Below are 19,666 nucleotides of genomic sequence, written 5' to 3'. Positions count from 1 at the left end.
GCGGCGCCCCCCAGCCACTGGCAGGTCACATGACCTGTCAGTGGCAGCTCCTGCCAGCCAGTTGAAGATTGAACCCCCACTCGCCTTTTTGCAACCCAGTGTCTGAACTGACAACATCGACTTAGAAATAAAGACCCAAGACAACCAGACAATAATTTGGCAATAAAAAGTATTTATTCAAGAATGAAAAGCAGAACCAATACGACCAGAGATACAAGCAAAAAAAAAAAAAAAAAAAAAAAAAAAAAAAATGAAAAAAAAAAAAAAATTAAGAGCGATTTGTGAACTCATTGCAGACCATCGTATTTAAAAAAAAAAACACATCCGTGTCAATGTTTGCTGCCTTTGTGACTATAGTACAATTAGGCGCCACTGTACAATTTGCAAACGATCCACATATTGAACCAAATATGAAACAATGTACAAGACAAAAGAGAAAAAAATATAACTGCAGAGAAATGGGAGGGGGGTGCAGATATAAAAGTAACGTTGTTCAGATAACATTACAAAGCAATAACCAATTACTCTTGTAAATCAACAAACATCTATGCAAATGGACATGACAGTACTAAACAACCCCAATCATGACAGTTACCCATCCCTTACTGAATAAACTACACTGTAATAAAATACAGTGCCTCAGTCAAGAGATCTCTTTCTAGCAGTGCAGTCACTTGATACTGAGCTGATGTTAGACAGGGAATTCAAATGCATCATAAGGCTAGCTATTTAGTGAAGTTTTATGTCTACAAAGCCCCACAAATTAAACTGGAGTCAAAAAACAAAACAAAACAAAAAAAAAAAAAACACATCCGTGTCAATGTTTGCTGCCTTTGTGACTATAGTACAATTAGGCGCCACTGTACAATTTGCAAACGATCCACATATTGAACCAAATATGAAACAATGTACAAGACAAAAGAGAAAAAATATAACTGCAGAGAAATGGGAGGGGGGTGCAGATATAAAAGTAACGTTGTTCAGATAACATTACAAAGCAATAACCAATTACTCTTGTAAATCAACAAACATCTATGCAAATGGACATGACAGTACTAAACAACCCCAATCATGACAGTTACCCATCCCTTACTGAATAAACTACACTGTAATAAAATACAGTGCCTCAGTCAAGAGATCTCTTTCTAGCAGTGCAGTCACTTGATACTGAGCTGATGTTAGACAGGGAATTCAAATGCATCATAAGGCTAGCTATTTAGTGAAGTTTTATGTCTACAAAGCCCCACAAATTAAACTGGGGTCAAAAAACAAAACAAAACAAAAAAAAGCTCACAGTTCAACTACATAATCTTTTGATTTTAAACAAAGGATGCTTCTTACCAGGGAGACACTAAGCTCTCTCAGTGATAGCAGTTGGTAGTACAGTATAATACTTACACACTGTGGACATAGTGCAAGCAAATGGTGGAGGCATTACATTATGGTTGAGGATATTTGTGAATTCAATCAACATTACAACTGGAGGACCTCGGATGATTCACACAATGGTGGCACTTCAGTACTCATCACCCTGGGCCTCCATCCTGTATCCATTCTCATTGGAGGCATAGCCCTCTCCTGACTGGATGGAATCCTGATCCATCATCATCATTCCATCCTGTGAACCTTCTTCTGATTGTGGCGGCAACTGCTCTTCGCCCTCTTCACCTCCGTTACCCAAGCCCTCCTGATCTCCTGAGGAGGACACGTGTCTGTCTTCCCTACGGTCCCCACGGTCCCGATCGCCCCGGTCCCTCTTGTGTTCACGATCTCTATCCCTGTCTCTCCTTCTTTCCCGATCTCTATCTCTATCTTTATCCCTGTGGCTGCGCTTCCTGTCACGGTCTCTCTCCCTGTCTTTGTCTCGATCCCTACCTCTCTCCTCTCCTTCGGGCCCTCCATCCTCACCTCGTCCTGGCTCACCACACAATGGGTCCTCCATACCCCTTTCTCCTCCTTCGGGCATCATGCCATCAGCTAGCCCGCCCATGCCTTCCTCTCCTCCATCCGCACCTTTTCCTCTCTCTCGGTCTCTCTTTTTATCCCTGCTCCTGCTTCTCCTCTTGCGGTCTCTTTCTCTATCTTGGTCTCTACTCCTCTCTCGGCTGCCTTCGGCAACACCTCGGTCTCGTTCCCTGTCTCGGCGCCTACTGCCACCTCCTGCCTCCTCTCCTGGAACCACGATGGCCTTCTCGCGCTCACGAGACCTGGTGCGTCTGCGTCTCTCTCGAGATCGTGAACGGCGGCGCTCACCACGGTCCCTCTCTCGGTCCCGACTGCGATCCCTGCGTTCACGATCCCGATCGCGGTCACTGCAGGATGAGACACAACAGAGGTCAGGATCGGAAGACTGAAATGTACCTACTTGAAGACAATCATGCCCCTCTCAACTTACCTTCCAATTGGTCGGTCATCATAGCGGGAAGTGTCGTCTCTGCCAGAGTGCTTGATGTTGACATCTGCCCCTCCTCTCCTTGTACCACCAAGACCTCCACCTGAACAGTGAAATAAATGTACAAATGAAGACGTGAAGTAATACTTGCGATCACAACCACACTATCTTTAACAGGGTTGTGCAACTCTGGCCCTGGTGATCCACTGTCCCTTCAGAGCTTTGCTCTAGAGCAGGAGTGTCCAATCCTGCTCCTGGAGGGCCACTATCCTGAAAACCAGCTAATAAGCATCCTCTGGATTACTAGCAACTAGGGCTGAACCGATTAATTGCATTTGCGATAATATCACGATATGAGAAAATGCGATTTTTCAATCGCAGACGCTGCGATTACATGGTCACGTGACAAGCGAGAGTAAAGAGGTGTGTTCGACTTGAAGATCAGATCGGTGTATGACATCAAAGTACGGCGAGAGAAAGTATAAGGAGATGTCCGCGCTCTCTTATAGCTCTCGCAATACTTTGATGACACACACCCATCGGTCTAAGTAGCGCTGCTTCATCAGCCATCAGCAGAAAAAGAAAATAAATAAAACGGTAAACAGCCAAAGGACATAACTTATAATGGGAGATGGATTGGTTTGTGAAAGGGAAGAGAAAAGCCATAGATGAAGTCGCACAGACCCAGGCAGGTGCTGGTCGTTTAAAAGCTAAATGCAGAAAATATGACGAGGCATATCTTGCTCTCGGCTTCACTCCCCGTGTCTATACTGGACGCTATAGTTGTCGCGTCGCAACAGCTCTACACTGGACGTGACAAAGCAACCGTTGCTAATCATTTTATCTTTGCGTCAGTACGTTATAAATAGAACAAGGCATCAGTTTAATGTGGGGTTTTGTCGTGTCGCGCCCTATGCAGCCTATGGTCGCGCCGCGCTGCATTCAGTGTAGACAGCGTCACGGATTATAATGGTTTCTAATGTATTTTGCCGGAGACGTCCGGTGTAGACACGGTGTTTAATGTCGTTGGTGAGGAAAGCCTGTGTGTGTCCTATGCCTTAGCGGACAGCATGAAACCCACAAAAAATAAATAAATAAATAACAGACAGAATAATAACAGTTATTCTCTCTACGCTATTTTTCAATGTTTCAAGTGATGCAGGTGTTTTTTCCCCTGTAGGATTATATATTAGAAAGCATTCATTTTTCATGTTTAGTGAAATTATTTGGTAGTCTGAGGTGGTATGGGGATTTGGGAAAGGGGGGCAGTTTTTCTTTGATCGGTTTACAGGAGGGCACGACCAAAAAAGTTTGAGAAGCACTGGTCTAAAGTTAACAGACAGTATTGAGTGCAGTCCACATGTTTACATATGTTTATTACAGTGACTTAATTACCTAAAGTAGTGTGGTAAAGCAACAGATTTGTTTTTATATTTCTGCAATCTACTTTAGTTTGTGTGATTTGTTACCGACTTTCATATTAATGTTTACACCAGGCGTATTTAAACAATTATCATGCTTACAATGTTGGAAGTTCAACATATCAGTCAATATACTGTGATTGTAGATGTTAAATAAAAATGTCATTCATATCAATTCATGCATCACCTAATTTCCTCATAACATATACGCCTGGCCTACAGAAAATAACATTTAGGTTTAATCTATCTAATAGTGCGTTGGTCATACTATACAATGATTTATAGCTGGTCTTTGTTGAATAATACAGAACAAAGAGCTTAAAATAATTGCATATTAAATCGCAATCGCAATATTGGTGGTAAAAAAAAATTAAAATAATAATAATAATAATTCGCAATTAGATTTTCCAAAATCATTCAGCCCTACTAGCAACTTCAAGGAAATTGCGGCAGGCTGGAGCCAAACTCTACAGGACATTGGGCCTCCAGGAGCAGCACGGGACACCCAAAGCCTAGAAAAGAACACTTGATTAAGAAGAGAAAAATAAATGCGCACCAAGTCTCCGGGGGTGCCATCCTTTGACCGTTCGTCCTCTTTCAACATCAACAAGCACTCTACGTCCATCAATCTTTTTGCCATCTGCATGCTTGTAGGCAGCTAGAGGAGTTGATAGACGAGCAGTAGAAAAGAGGAGATTGAGGGATGAAGGGAATAAGGAGAATACAGAGAAAGAAAGAGTTGGACAATGAGAAACAAGAATACACACAACAGTATTTCCTGCTACATACCTTGAATTTGGGATGAACTTCATTCAAACATGTTAAGCTATTTATAGCACTCGCTTACCTCTGAATGGATAAGCCACCAGTAATGAGTTAAATTGACAATGCTGCTAGAACAAAAAAATAAACAAAATCAAGATCAGCTTTTACGCTGACAATTCGTCAATTGTGTGCTGCATACATTGTTGCAATACCTCCAGCAGGTTCTCTTTACTACACTGTTCTGTTTCAAACATAATGGTCATACAGTCTAAATCTCGCAGAGTACAACCACATTACTAGTACGATGGCTTTAATAGAAGAGATTAACGACAGGCTCAAACTCACTACACCTGGCCCAAGCCACACTCAATGACAACTGGAAGCCCTATGTTTAGCCCTAAATTTTGACAGTGATTTAGTACACCTAACCTAAAATTAGATGAGGGGTGTAAAGAAATCTTACCCATCATACAAACCCATCATACCAACCATATACTGAGCTGTGGTAGTAGGGTGTAGATGTATCAAAACCATCATCAAGATCTGCAAGCCAGCTCTGGCCAATAGCCATCAGAGATAGGCGGCTGCAGTAGCAATGAGAACAACACACAATTAATAGAAAGCATTGACCCGCTCCGCAACACTTCAATCATGAACCGAGTTATAAAATGCCTTGATATTAATGAGGGTTTGTGCACCAGACATGAACAGGTGTGTAAGTATATGGGTCACCTTGTTCACTACAGACGGCCTTAGCCTTTAGCTTACCATCACCGCTCCGGTCGGAAACACACTGCTATGTCACACTGCCTAAACATTACAGAGATGCCATAAAGCGGCAACATTCATCAGAATGTGTGTTGGGCTAACGCACAGCCACACGTCACTTTTCCCCCACATGTGCTGCACCATCACACTCACATCAAATTCAACACACACATACACACGGGGGTAAAAACAGGAATATACTATGAACACAGACATAATAGGGTTGACAAGCGGTCATACAAGCAATTAATAGAAAGCATTGACCCGCTCCGCAACACTTCAATCATGAACCGAGTTATAAAATGCCTTGATATTAATGAGGGTTTGTGCACCAGACATGAACAGGTGTGTAAGTATATGGGTCACCTTGTTCACTACAGACGGCCTTAGCCTTTAGCTTACCATCACCGCTCCGGTCGGAAACACACTGCTATGTCACACTGCCTAAACATTACAGAGATGCCATAAAGCGGCAACATTCATCAGAATGTGTGTTGGGCTAACGCACAGCCACACGTCACTTTTCCCCCACATGTGCTGCACCATCACACTCACATCAAATTCAACACACATACACACGGGGGTAAAAACAGGAATATACTATGAACACAGACATAATAGGGTTGACAAGCGGTCATACAAGCACACACACACACACACAAATGGAGTTTTATAACTTGACAGTTACATTCTCATATGTAAGTTTTAAATATTGAGTGGTTGGCTACACCTAAATATTTGGTCATTGCAACAAAAAATAAAAATAAAAAAAACACACCAGAACAGATGGACTATGACCAACACACTTTGTTGCTTCAAAATAAAATATGAATTAATAGTTTTCAAGGGAAGAAAATACAACAAATGACTCATTGTAGTAACAGATGGTGTAGCTGTTCTGAACCTTGCTTTTAGTCATTTAAGGAATTTGAAGAACAAGTAGTCTTGGTTACTCACAGTGCATGTCTCTCTCGTGTTCGTACTCAATGAACGCATAGCCTCTTGGTTTGCCAGTTTTCTTGTTGTACACAATATAGATCTAATAAAACCAGATAAATTCAGGGATGTTTCTGCAGGATAACAAATGGGTAGTAGCATACTACGGAAACGTGCATAATACATATTTAGTACAACTTACCCGTTTAATAGGACCATAGACTTCAAACTCACGCCGTAGTTTTGATTCGGTGGTGTCATAATTCTGCATAAACAGAAAAAAAACATGTAAGATGCGAGTCTTCAGGACAATCTCTAAACATTTAGATTCTTGTCAAAAATACTCACAACTCGAGCCACAAACAAGGTCTTAAACGCATCTCCTTGAGCATTAGGATCGTTGTGTGGGTCCCCTGTGGGAATACAAGAAACAGTTTAAGGTTATAATATAGGGTTCTATTGGTTCACTTATTAATGCAGTGTTTCCCATTCATTAACTAGACTGTGGTGGCCCGCCACAGTTTAATCTGTCCCGCTAGAGTTTCATAAACCGAAAATATATTTAAACTTCTCATTATAACAAAAAAAGTCTTCAACATTGTGTTTTGCACCATTGCTTTGTCAGAGCATTAGTGCTGGGCGGTATGACCAAAAACTTATATCATGGTATTTTTCAAAATTATACCGGTTTCACGGTACATAACGTTTTTTTTTTTCATGCATGACCGGGTGTTAACCATATTTTCTACTGATTGAGAGAGGAAATACTGCAGTATGTTGACGTAGAATGCCCTATTTTACTGTCATGATGAGTGAAGTAAAAAAATACCACACTAAATAGTGACTAAATACGACCCCTTTTAATACATGTTAACCAGGAGTCACTCTCTTTTATAATCGCGGCATCGTCTGATAAAATCAACATGCATCTACACTAAAGAGCGGCTATGCGGTTGTTTTGGCTATATTACTTTGTCTCATGCAGCGAACTGCTTGCGTCAGAGTAACAAACTAAAAAAAAAAACAACTAAAAAAAGTGCATGTGATATTAACTGATGAACTACGCTCATATTTATAATTCCAAACTATCAGTAAGTGACAGGTGCTAGGAAATGCTGTTTTGTACTCATTTATTGACGAGTCTGCTGCGGTGCGGCCAACTGAATGCGCTGCTTCTTTGCCGCTCACTGCACAGAAACAGACACCGAGAGAGGTGACACTTCTCCGGGAAAGTCAGACCTCGCGTTCGCGGGACAGCACTGGCGAAATCTTCCAACTGAACCATAGCTAAGGTTTATCCAAAAAAGTCGCTAGGTTTGTCAGTATGAATATTCTATGGAAAAAAGCCGCTAAAAGGGTCTGAACATTTCTAAATCTAGTGCCAAAGTTGCACTCGTGTGTGTGTGTGTGTGAGAGAGAGAGAGAGAGAGAAGCGGGAGCTGATGGCAGGGGGGGGTGGATATTTGTGGCGGTCATTGTGGATTTTGTGGGTGAGTTTTTCTGTCATCATGTTCTATTACTTCTGCAGCTTCAGTTTCAGAACTTTCACGCTTAGTAACACATACAGCTGCTCCCCCCCCACAGTGCAAAAGGGAAAAGAGACCCCTTTCAAACAGTGTCGCATTCCGAACATTGTTTAAACGACATATTTTAAATTCATATCATCATAAAAATAAACACCAGTATTCGGTATGAACCGGTATACCGCCCAGCACTACAGAGCATATGTCAAACAAACAAACCGAAAGCTTAAGCAATATGGCTTGATTCCCTTATGAAACTGTTTGCACTACGCATTTCAAAGCAAAGTGCACACTTCACGGGATCTGGTGGTTTCCATGTCTCAGAGCGGCTCAGTTCACAGTAAATGCAGTGAACTATTTTTGCATGTGCTGTGAGTTTAGCGCACGTCTGGGAATGGAGCGGCACCATTTACTTTTTCACATTTGCATAATTTTAGTGGTCAGATGATTACAGCATTTCACTAAATTTGTAATGCGACATGATTGTAAACCTGTTTTCACAGAAGCTGGAGTTTTCCTACAAAATAAAAGCTCAGCTACAGTTTCCATCAAAATAAAAGCTCAAGGGTTTCTCTCTTGCAAGCAGGGCCTGAAAAAATGTACAGGCACAACAAGCCCACTGTTCGCGATGCTCAAAATATTGGAAGATAGATATAAATACTGGGGTGGGGATTAATATGAACGCATTTCTGAAGGGAACTGACTGTATTTCTTTATATATTTTTTTATTTTGAATACAAGTTCAAAATAAAACTTTATGAACAGCTTTATTGTGAACTAGAGGGTCCGAGGTCCACCCAACAGTCTCACAAAATCCTGTGGGAAACACTGTAATGGGTTCAGATACTTACATAGCTTCAGTTCTGTTTCCACAACAACTTGCCTCCTTTCCATCTTCTCCCTTCTCTGCAATTCAAATCACAATGGACAATATTACAAACAAAAATAAACAAGTTCCCATGAGAAAATCTCCTATGTTCTCATTTTCAAGGAACACATGAAAACTGCCCACAATTAGGTGTACTAAAAAGACTATCCTACTCAGTCACTTCAATATATCAGATTTATTACATAATCTGTTCTGTTCTCTCTTGAACTCATAATCCCACTGAATAAATATCGGTCAGCAAGCTATAAGAACTAAGCATTAGAAACCATGATTAAACTTCCCACAGAAACTCAATTCAGTCAAGACTAACTCACCTTTCTCTCCAACCTTTCCTCCCGCGTCTCTGCTCTTGTGGGTGGCGGCGCATCTCTGGGGTCCTAACCAACAGTGGGTAACGAAACATCATTATATAACAGTATCACATAACACTTTTCAAAATATCTTTTGTAATTTGCATCATGCATGCAACCATTTTCTGATCGAACACTTGGTGTAATCTTTATGTGCAAGTCTTTCAAAAAAAAATCCACAACTTGCCTCCTTTCCATCTTCTCCCTTCTCTGCAATTCAAATCACAATGGACAATATTACAAACAAAAATAAACAAGTTCCCATGAGAAAATCTCCTATGTTCTCATTTTCAAGGAACACATGAAAACTGCCCACAATTAGGTGTACTAAAAAGACTATCCTACTCAGTCACTTCAATATATCAGATTTATTACATAATCTGTTCTGTTCTCTCTTGAACTCATAATCCCACTAAATAAATATCGGTCAGCAAGTTATAAGAACTAAGCATTAGAAACCATGATTAAACTTCCCACAGAAACTCAATTCAGTCAAGACTAACTCACCTTTCTCTCCAACCTTTCCTCCCGCGTCTCTGCTCTTGTGGGTGGCGGCGCATCTCTGGGGTCCTAACCAACAGTGGGTAACAAAACATCATTATATAACAGTATCACATAACACTTTTCAAAATATCTTTCGTAATTTGCATCATGCATGCAACCATTTTCTGATCGAACACTTGGTGTAATCTTTATGTGCAAGTCTTTCAAAAAAAAATCCATAAAATGTAAAATGACAGTTTACATAATATATGGCAAAAGCACCTCAAAATGCCGGATGAAAGGGGCAATCCCGCAGTACGGCTGGTTGTGATGTTTCTCATGGGGAAGTTTCTCCAGCTGGGTCAGGAACGGTATCGGGTCCCGCGGGGCAAACAATGCCAACAGGTTCGGGGGAAGAAACTGAGTCATTGTTCACCTAGGAAAGATAAATTATAATTAATTCATCCATAACAACTTTTAACATACGCCCCAAACACCAGATCTGTGCAGTTACTGTGGCTAATTGATTAATAAGAGATTTCAGTTTCTGACATATCGACATTCGTAAACGTAACGTTAGTGTTTTCAGGTTTTCAAGCATTTTCCAGTATCTGCATCAGTAAAGAAACACCCCCTAAACGATGTTCGGTATGTTAGCAGCTAGCAGTGCCTGCTAAGTTACCTCGGTTAGCTTCTTGCCAACAATCACTATACTCGAATTACACTATTGATTAAATAACCAGCCTTTTCACTATTAAGCTTCATATGATAAACAAACCGAAACGATGCACACGAGTAATGGAAGTGCAGGTTTGTAACACACGTGTAAACCACAACTCAATGCTCTCAAACCCTAACGTTGCTGATCAGACCAGAGATCGCCAACATTTCCACAGGCGGCCTCTCACAGCCAATTACCTCAGCTTCTCATTCGGTTCCGACGAAACCTCCGATTTTAGCGCAACACCCCCTCTGTGTTTGTCTGTAGGAAATCTTCGCGCGCGGACTTCTTAAACAATCGTAAGTATTTTGTATGTATTTCGGTCCACACAATACCCAACGTGTACCCTCACCAAGCTGAACGAGCCGTTCCTTTCTTAAAATGGCGCGAGGCCGTAAACTACTCTGGTACTTTACGACGTTTGTACTCGTCTAGTGGAGCTTTACGTTAGGGGCGTGGTTAAGTATTGCAACATAAAAGCTTTGACTAGATTCCAAACTGCATTTCCAGAAGGTGACCATCTTCAAATCCCTAAAACCTATGCATAAGGGAAAAAATCTTAATGTAACGTTCAAAAAAGAAATTTCTTTAATTTTTTTATTTTACACATGTAGAAAATGTAGAAGCATTACCATTTTTAAAATGTTATTGTTGCCAAGGGCTTCCCAAGGTTGTTCTGTTTTAATATAGCAACAAAATGAGCCACCATTCATCGTGTGTTATGCCTGCCTCCAAAATTGGTCTGAAACTGATTAAGTGAATATTTATAGTAATAGTAAAATATGAAATATTAATAACAATACACCCCTATGCACTTCCACTGATCCTAGTACAATTCCTCCCAAACACAAGAGGCACTATACCCGCAGTTCCTCATATTTACTCCTCATGGTTTGTTTCATAGTTAAAGATGGCGGACTCCGAAGAGCCAAAAACAACCTGCAAGTTTCTTTTTAAGAAATCAAACAAGATATTTTCTGCACGGAAAAGAAATGCAAGTGATAGCGATAAAGGTATTTTTCTTATTATTTATTTTTTATGGGTTCTCTGTAATGCATGTTTGGACTGAGCAGTTTTATGTAGTCCGTATACGTTTAGTCAATGTTCCCGTTCAACACATTTGTGCAGCTCAGTGTATTAAATCAGTAACGTTATGTGTGTTTGTTCATCAGACAGAAGTAGCGGCGAGGAGGGCAGTGCTGTGGTCAGAAAGAAGAAAGCTGCTGTTGCGAACCCCATGATTCAGAAAGTATGCCGGCACTTCCTGTGTTACATGAAATCTGCATTATGTGTCTTTTACGAAGCTGTTGTTTACACTGAAGCCATAACCACCAGTCATTTGCTGCACACCCCTCCTTATATAGACAAAGAAAGTGGAGAGGGAAGAAGTCTCATCGAGCGAAAGTGAAGAGGAGAAAGAAGACAAGAATGTCACCGTCTCTTACAGGTCGACTCGGTCAGCGGTGAGTGTGTTAGATTTATGTATGATGAAATTATTTATACTATAGCAAACCTTAAATGAATTATTCTTAATTCATTACGACTTGTGATTTGACATTTCTGCTGCTTGTGAAAATGCTAACTTTGACTAGAGCTACTGATTCTTGTAATTCAGCGTATTACTGTTTGTTGCAGAAACCAGAGGGACCAGATGACATGGGGGCCACTGCTCTTTATGAGTTGGACACAGAGAGGGACAAAGATGCTCAGGCCATTTTTGAGCGCAGCCAGAAGATTCAGGAGGTACGATGAACAGCAATAACCAGCACCATTATTGTAAATTCAAATGTATTTGTATAGTGCGCTTTACAATGCAGATTGCATCTAAACAGCTTTACAGTACTAAATGATTGGAAAAGTCAATCGTTCCACTGGAAGTTATTACATTTTAATTCAAAATTATGGTAAAAAAGAAACATACATAGAAAGTTCACAGTAAGATCATTAAGATGCACTTAGATGCACTTTCATGCTGACTTTTAAGATATACAGTTATTGTTTGGGTGGCCACAATAATCACAATCTCTTCATTCTGTGGCATGCCTGTATTTTATTTCTAGGAGCTCTCTGGTAAAGAAGACGATAAAATTTATCGCGGCATCAACAACTACCACAAATACATTAAACCCAAAGACTCCACCATGGGCAACGCTTCCTCTGGTATGGTCAGGTGAGTCAGTATAAATGAGCCGCTGTGACTCTATCTGTTTTTGAGGACACACAATGTTTAACTGATCCATAATGTCTTGTACGTGATAGGAAAGGACCAATCAGAGCGCCTGAGCATCTGAGGGCCACAGTACGGTGGGATTACCAGCCCGACATTTGCAAAGACTATAAAGAGACTGGCTTCTGTGGGTTTGGAGGTGAGCAGGCAACAGTTTTCCTCTCTATTTTTGTCATTCTTTTGAGGTTCATGTGAGCACCCATGGCAGGAACAAACATGTTTTTTTTTTTAATTCTCAGACAGCTGTAAGTTTCTTCATGACCGCTCAGACTATAAGCACGGCTGGCAGATTGAGCGAGAGCTTGACGAAGGACGATATGGGGCAAACGGTGAGCCATCTTTAGTTACAGGTCTTTGAAAACATTTAGTTTCTTTTGTTTTGCTTTCTGACATATTGGTTATCTCACAGATGAGGAGAACTATGAAGTGAGCAGCGATGAAGAAGATCTTCCTTTCAAGTGTTTCATTTGTAGAGATTCGTTTAAAAACCCCATTATTACAAAGTGAGTGCTACATTAAGCCATGGCCAGTTGGAATTGCAAATGCTATTCCCTCCTCTTACCACAGCACAAATCCACATTATTTTGCTTCAGCCTCTATACATCATATCTAAATAATTTGCCATTGTGTTTGCATGTTGTTGTCACATATTTGACTGTAGACTAGTATGTCATTCTCAATTCAGAAGTATAATGTCTTTGTTTTCCAGGTGCCGGCACTACTTCTGCGAGGCCTGTGCTCTCCAGCACTACCGCAAATCTAAGCGCTGTTATGTTTGTAACCAGCAGACCAATGGCGTCTTCAACCCTGCCAAAGGTGCTTATCTATTTAGAAAACCTTGAATTGAACACAACATACACTACCGTTCAAAGGTTTGGGGTCGGTTTGATTTTTTTGGAAAGAAATGAATACCTTTATTAAGCAAGGATGCATTAAATTGATCAGAACTAACATTAAAGACATTTATAATGTTCCTGGAAAAATGTATCATGGTTTCCACAAACATCATTTCAAAAACATAAATAAAAAAAATCTTACTGACCCCCACTTTTGAAACGTTGTGTAGTTTGAGGTGGAAAATTATTTTGCATTAATCACAAATAACTGGAACCGGTTTGGTCAGCTGGTCAAAGGTTGAGGATAATTCATAGCCCCCCTGATGCTTTCATGCACCAATATCATATATAATATGAAATGAAGAATAAGAAACTTATTTTTAGTGTATTTTTCCCCTCAGAGCTCATGGCTAAGATGCAGAAACAGCAGGCAGCCGCTGACCAGCCTCCCTCAGATGAGGACGACTAGAACCACACCGCCTCCCCTTCTGCGTTTTACTTCTGTCATTCAGATTCCCTCGGAGTTGTAAATGTTTAAAACGTTTGAAATAAACCTACTTTTTTTTTTTGTAGAACGTTTAAGAAATCTCCCAGGATAAGATTTATAGCTGATGTTTCAATATTAGTTTTTAATAATTCTATGAGAACAGGAAAACCCACACAACAACTATAACGATAATGACACAAAGGAACAATATCATTGTAATTAATTTCAGCTGATGAAGGCTAAAAATATTGACAGCCAATCAGAATCCCACCTGGCATTGAAGAACTCGAGCATTTAAAGATTGCAGATGACATGTCGGTGTGAATGTCAATATAGTAATCAATATATTTATCTCGGAGAGGCCTTTAGATGCTTTGTAGTTTATCACCATCAGCTGATAATGGATATTTCATTGTTCATGCTCATTTACACTATTTTTACATTCAGGTTAAGTGATTATTGTTAGATGATGACAAAGGTAAAGTTGATCTTTAAAAACATGGTTAAATATAATCTTAAGCATATCTCAAAAATATTTTTTTATACTGTATAATGCGATGGCTAAATGCTTAGAATTTAAAATTGATTTATTTGTACCTTTTTTATATAATTTCGGCAAAACAGTATAGAAGTTTAATGTCTGTCATTGATTGGTTGTCGGCCATAACATAAAAAATAATTACCATCTTATTTGTAAAATTGATCAGTGCATTCGCTATTATAAACTGAAAAATTTTATAGAGAAATCATTATTGTAGAAGCTGTTTTTCAAAATGGGGTGTAATGTATCAAACAACATTGGTAAAAACAGCAAACAAGGGTTGACATTTGTGCTGTTGCAAAATTTATTCCATTTCACCAAGAGGTAAATATGCTGAAAATACACAGATGGTCCTTTGAAGTACTTCCTCCTGTAACACATGCCAAGTACAGAAATACAACTAATATTTTAAAAGTAATAACTACACCAGAGAGCAGGCAAAACCTAAATTTTGTCCTCTAGCATATTTCTGGTGGCGTCAACATTTGTGTCGGGGGAAGAAACTCTGAGACGGTGATAGTTTTAATCCCCACAATCCATCCATATTTTGAATACTGCTTCGCTTAGGTTGACTTTACTGACAGCTCTTTCAGCTTCATTGGACAAATATGCTAGGAGACATGGGAATTCAACTGTGAACCTGTGTTGCTGTAAGCTGGTAGACATTCATAGAGTGTCATTAGTTCAGGTGAAACGCATAGAACAGGTTTTGGTAGCCTCAAGTGATCACCATTGTCACATGGCCAGTCTAAGAGTTTGCTTCAGTTCATGCTTCTGAATGCATTAGCAAGGTTATGATGGCTGCTGGTTTTTCATTTCTCGTTTAATAGTCTATCCTTGTAGTTTCAGTGATATACACAAATCACAAAAGACAACAAGAAACATTCCAGAGTCTCTTGTAACATATTTGAAGCTCACATTCACATAGCACCAGCCTTCCCTTTTTCTCCCTTAAAACACAACAAAATCATTCATTTTATTTTCACCCTCAAAATCACCCTTTCCATCCAATCCATCATCTCTTAATTTCTCATCCGTTTAATGTCAAAAGTCCCAGTCATCCACATCCAGCTGGCTGAGATCAGACTCCAGACTGGCCAGTCCAGTGGGCGAATCCTGAGGCTGCATGCAGTCTAAGCTGCTGATTGGAGAAGCTGGACGCAGAAGCTCAGGAAGAGCCTCAGATGGTCTGCGCTTGATCTACAATGTTAAAACGTTATATAGAGCACAACAATACATTGAGTCAAGTCACATTTATTGATATAGAGCTTTATACGATGCAGATCGTTTCAAATCGGCTTCACATGAATAAATGGGAAAATAACAGTTAATGTTATAAAATTAATCAGTTACAAAACATTCCATTTCAGCTTTAAAGCAGTTTAGTTCAGTAACTTTGTCAATATCGCCATATGTGTTTTTATTGATAACATCCCATTAAACATTCACAGTGCTGTGAAAAACATGTGAAAAAGTGAACTTTACCTTGTTGTCATTACCTGGATGATCAACGAATGTTGTTCAGATCAAACAAGGAACTCATGAAACTCGCCAAAATAAACTGTTGATCATTCAGATACTGACTACAAGGTAAAGTTCATTTACTTTTTTTCACAGCACTGTTAATGTTTAATGGGATGTGCTGTTTTGTTGTTAGCATAAGCACGTTTTGTTTGTCTATACTTGTGTTTTTATAACCAATTAATGAATAACACTTTCACATACTTTTTCTTGCCACTATGTCAGATATTTCCTCTGAAGAAGGTAAGACTCACCTGTTTGAAGAAGGAATGGCCTATCAGAGAGCTGGCAGAGGGTCTGTGGGAAGACATAACAACATACATTTAGTCTATTACATCACAAAAGTATACGTTACTTTCAAAACAAACAAGGAATTAAAGTATACATTACTTTTGTGAAACTTTTTATGCTACAGTTATTTATAGCTTGAAGCTCAGCAGCCTTGATCCCCATTCACTTTCATTATAATGTAACGAGTGGTCAGTCCGTTCCTAAACTTTCTCTTTTTGTGCTCCACAAAAAAATAAAAATCATATAGATTTGGAACGATGCCATGGTGAGTAAATGACTGAATTTTGAATTATTTCTTTAAAAATCGATATAAATCACAAAGAGTAGAGTGTTATTTACCTTTTCTCAGGATCTCTCTGTAGACAAAGTTCCACGAAGGCATGAAAGTGAGAACTGAATGTTCGGCTGTACGGGTTTCCACCGGAGGAGGATGAGGGTTCTCCGTTTGTGTGGCGAGCTCCACCGGCGCCAGGGCCCTCGCAGATCCCAGAGTCGGCCCCAGAGCGAGACGGTTTCATGCTCAGTTCTTCAGGGGGGATGGTGGTGGTGTCCAGCAGGCAGGGGACTGTACCGTTCAACTTCTCTAACAACATCTGATACAGGCAAAGGGACAGTTTATCAAGTTACATGAAAGATAAAAAGGAGGGAAAGCAAAAAGAGATTGATAAAAAAGCAAGTGTTTGCCTCACCTGTGTAGCAGGCATGTCTTTGAAGGGCACGTGTCCATTAGCTAGCTCACATGCAGTGATGCCCAAACTGTAAATGTCTGAGCGGAAGTCATATCCCTGAAGATTCTAAAATATACATATGTATAATATAATTTCCAATGTAATACATAGACAGTATACAGTACTGTTTAAAAGTTTGGGGTCAGAAAGATTTTTGAATGTTTAAAAAAAAGAAAGAAAAAAAGTCGCTTATGCAGCTGCATTTATTTTTAGCAAAAATGTTATGAAATATTATTACAATTTAATAGTAATAATTTTCTAATGGAATATATTTGAAAATGTAATTTATTCCTGTGATGGCAAAGCTGAATTTCAGTAGTTTACTCCAGCCTTCGGTGTCACATGATCCTTCAGAAATCATTCTAATATGTTGATTTGCTGCACAAAAAAACATTTCTTATTTTTATTTTAAAAAAACTTGAGATCGGAAGTATATTTCAAACATACTTGCTGCAGAACCTCTGGACTGAGCCAAGGTAGTACTTTAACACTGTACTGGGGAAAATCGTGTACAACGCGTGCTCTCTGACCGTGACGGATCAGGCTGAAGATACTCCGAAGACCGGACAGATACACCTGTCCATCTGCTGAAATCAGGATGTGGCTTGCCTTCACACTACTATAGACACAAATTGAGATGATAAAAAATACTTCAATATTCTTGCAACACCTACATTAAAGACATCAGGCTGACAGTCTGGTGTGGTTGTTGAATTATTAACCTGTTTGACTAATAATAACAACAACAACAAATCATGAGTGTATATATAGTGCATGTTCCTCACCGGTGAACATAGCCCATCTGATGTATGTACTCCAGCGCTCTCAGCACACCCAGCAGGATGTAGGCAATTGTCTGCTCACTCAAACCGTCAGTAAAATGTGTACTGATCAAGTCTCGTGCTGATCCTGATGGAGAAGAGAAACACAAAGGATCGGTAAGCAAAACACATTTACAACTGGCACTATGAGCAGTTTGGACTTGATATGGGTGATACAGAATGTCTCCGCTAACCGTAGGCCATGAAGGGTGTGATCACCCACAGTTCATTCTCAGCGATGAAGACACTCTTGTATGGGAGGATACAGGGGTGGTGGAACAGCTTAGACACATGGAGTTCTCCCTTTAGAAAAACAGAGAAAGTGGATGCAATGCTTATGTATATATGCTAGCGATATGCAGGACTAATTGGCTAGTTAAGTATTTATTTTGCAGCAATGTCAAGTAATAAAAACACTAAATTACTAAAAACACACATTGAAATACACTTTCACACTGAATCAGTGTTGTTATTCTTAACAAACTATAAAAAATATTTCTTAAAGGGGTCATATGATGCGATTTCAATTTTTCCTCTCTCTTTGGAGTGTTACAAGCTCTTGGTGCATAAAGAAGATCTGTAAAGTTGCAAAGACTAAAGTCTCAAATCCAAAGAGATATTCTTTATAAAAGTTAAGAGTCAGCCACGCCTACCTAAAACAGCTCGTTCTAACACGCCCCCACATGTCTACGTCACCATGTGGGAAGATTTGCATAACACCGCCCAAATGTTCACGCAAAAAAAAGAAGGCATAACTTTAATTCTTGCTGTTGCCGCCGCTGCCATGTTGTGGAGTCGCTGTGTGTTTCGTTGTGAAAGCGAAACTACTTTGTTTGGTCTTCCAAGAGGACACAACTAGAAATTAGTGGTTAAGTTGTATTTACAACACTGTTCCAGAACAGTTCAACCCAAATATTCAGATGGGTGCTGCGCATTTTATGGAGGACGAGGACTGTTTCCTGAACCAGTAGCCTACAATGCGTCTGTGGCACAAAGGCTGTTTCTATAAAGTTGGGCAGTTCCAACTTTGCAAGGACAGTCTGGCGCTTCTGACTCACAGCCTGTAAGTATGTTTTTTATATTTAAATAATTTGATTCAAATGTGAGTTTTGAGCAGTGTAGAGTAGGCTTGTTGTTTCTACGATCACAAATGCAGACATGGTTTTATGTTTACGCAGCGCGATACGCAATGCAACACTTAAAAAGACAGTACAAGCCATTATAATCAGTAATTATGTCCCCCCTGGATGCAACAAATGCCTCATTTGTAATGGGTTTTATTGGTTTTGTCTCGTCCTGCTGGGAGACGCCATCACAGTATGTTAAGGGGCGTAACATTTCCGTCACACGCTTGAGGCATTCGGCCAATCCCAACGCTCTGGAAAGCTGGCCAATCACAGCACACCTCGCTTTTCAGACTGATGAGCTTTGTAAAAATCGATGCGTTTCAGAAAGGCGGGGCATAGAGGAGAAACAATAATGTACATTATGTGGAAAATAATGTGCTTTTTTAACCTTAAACCGCATAAACACATTGCATTACACCAAATACACAAAATAATGTTCTTTTTAGCAACGTCATATGACCCCCTTTAAACTATGATAAAAATGGAAACTGAAAATATACAAATAAAAGCCAATTAAAAAATAATAAATACTATAATAGTATGCTACAGTGTATATAAATACTAAATAGTAAAATAACACTGTACTAAATCTCTCTCTATCCATCCATCTATTTTTTCCAAAAGAAAGGCTTGTTGTTAAAATCAACTTATTTTGAAACAGTTATTGGTGATGTAAAGTTTGTGAATAAAACTAAATATTAATTTCACTTGTGTGTCAAACTGTTATATTGATTATAATTATTTTATATTTTGAATTATTTTATTTGAATAATTACTAATATAATTATTAAAAATAATAATAATAATAATGATGATATATATATATATATATATATATA

At 39.4% G+C, this 19,666-nt stretch overlaps 3 protein-coding genes across 3 annotated transcripts in view; 1 reads left to right on the top strand and 2 right to left on the bottom strand.

Moving 5' to 3' along the window:
- Positions 1 to 799: 799 nt before the first annotated feature.
- On the bottom strand, positions 800 to 10,643 carry LOC107548330 (U1 small nuclear ribonucleoprotein 70 kDa-like). The gene is made up of 10 exons (XM_016228963.1): positions 10,446 to 10,643; positions 9,810 to 9,963; positions 9,552 to 9,614; positions 8,657 to 8,711; positions 6,631 to 6,695; positions 6,485 to 6,547; positions 6,304 to 6,385; positions 4,370 to 4,471; positions 2,396 to 2,495; positions 800 to 2,312 (listed from the first exon to the last, which is right to left on the bottom strand). The coding sequence occupies exons 2-10, from the start codon at positions 9,954 to 9,956 to the stop codon at positions 1,517 to 1,519; spliced, it is 1,473 nt and encodes a 490-aa protein (XP_016084449.1). The 5' UTR covers positions 9,957 to 9,963; positions 10,446 to 10,643; the 3' UTR covers positions 800 to 1,516.
- Positions 10,644 to 11,102: 459 nt separating this feature from the next.
- On the top strand, positions 11,103 to 14,206 carry rnf113a (ring finger protein 113A). Its single transcript, XM_016228941.1, has 10 exons — positions 11,103 to 11,261; positions 11,421 to 11,497; positions 11,613 to 11,711; positions 11,884 to 11,991; positions 12,309 to 12,418; positions 12,508 to 12,614; positions 12,715 to 12,804; positions 12,885 to 12,978; positions 13,185 to 13,291; positions 13,713 to 14,206. The coding sequence occupies exons 1-10, from the start codon at positions 11,159 to 11,161 to the stop codon at positions 13,778 to 13,780; spliced, it is 963 nt and encodes a 320-aa protein (XP_016084427.1). The 5' UTR covers positions 11,103 to 11,158; the 3' UTR covers positions 13,781 to 14,206.
- Positions 14,207 to 15,165: 959 nt separating this feature from the next.
- Positions 15,166 to 19,666, bottom strand: part of strada (STE20 related adaptor alpha) — a 15,785-nt gene continuing 11,284 nt past the window's right edge. Inside the window, exons 6-12 of the mRNA XM_016228962.1 lie at positions 17,895 to 18,003; positions 17,665 to 17,788; positions 17,327 to 17,498; positions 16,841 to 16,945; positions 16,491 to 16,744; positions 16,115 to 16,157; positions 15,166 to 15,539 (exon numbers count right to left, since the gene is read on the bottom strand). Of these exons, the coding sequence (XP_016084448.1) occupies positions 15,384 to 15,539; positions 16,115 to 16,157; positions 16,491 to 16,744; positions 16,841 to 16,945; positions 17,327 to 17,498; positions 17,665 to 17,788; positions 17,895 to 18,003 (963 nt within the window). The 3' untranslated portion in view covers positions 15,166 to 15,383. The remainder of the gene's footprint in view (positions 15,540 to 16,114; positions 16,158 to 16,490; positions 16,745 to 16,840; positions 16,946 to 17,326; positions 17,499 to 17,664; positions 17,789 to 17,894; positions 18,004 to 19,666) is intronic.

Source organism: Sinocyclocheilus grahami, unplaced genomic scaffold (assembly GCF_001515645.1).
Source record: "Sinocyclocheilus grahami isolate Dianchi unplaced genomic scaffold, SAMN03320097.WGS_v1.1 scaffold346.1, whole genome shotgun sequence".
Taxonomy (NCBI): Eukaryota; Metazoa; Chordata; class Actinopteri; order Cypriniformes; family Cyprinidae; genus Sinocyclocheilus; species Sinocyclocheilus grahami.
The sequence above is the reverse complement of the archived record's forward strand: the minus strand, read 5'-3'. Positions and strand labels throughout refer to the sequence as shown.

Coding starts and splice junctions, on each gene's coding strand:
- LOC107548330 (XM_016228963.1), bottom strand. CDS start 9,956: ATGACTCAGTTTCTTCCCCCGAACCTGTTGGCATTGTTTGCCCCGCGG. Junction 9,615..9,809: donor CTTTCATCCGGCATTTTGAG/GTGCTTTTGCCA, acceptor ACTGTTGGTTAG/GACCCCAGAGATGCGCCGCC. Junction 2,496..4,369: donor ATGGCACCCCCGGAGACTTG/GTGCGCATTTAT, acceptor TTCACTGTTCAG/GTGGAGGTCTTGGTGGTACA.
- rnf113a (XM_016228941.1), top strand. CDS start 11,159: ATGGCGGACTCCGAAGAGCCAAAAACAACCTGCAAGTTTCTTTTTAAG. Junction 11,498..11,612: donor CGAACCCCATGATTCAGAAA/GTATGCCGGCAC, acceptor CTCCTTATATAG/ACAAAGAAAGTGGAGAGGGA. Junction 12,805..12,884: donor AGGACGATATGGGGCAAACG/GTGAGCCATCTT, acceptor GTTATCTCACAG/ATGAGGAGAACTATGAAGTG.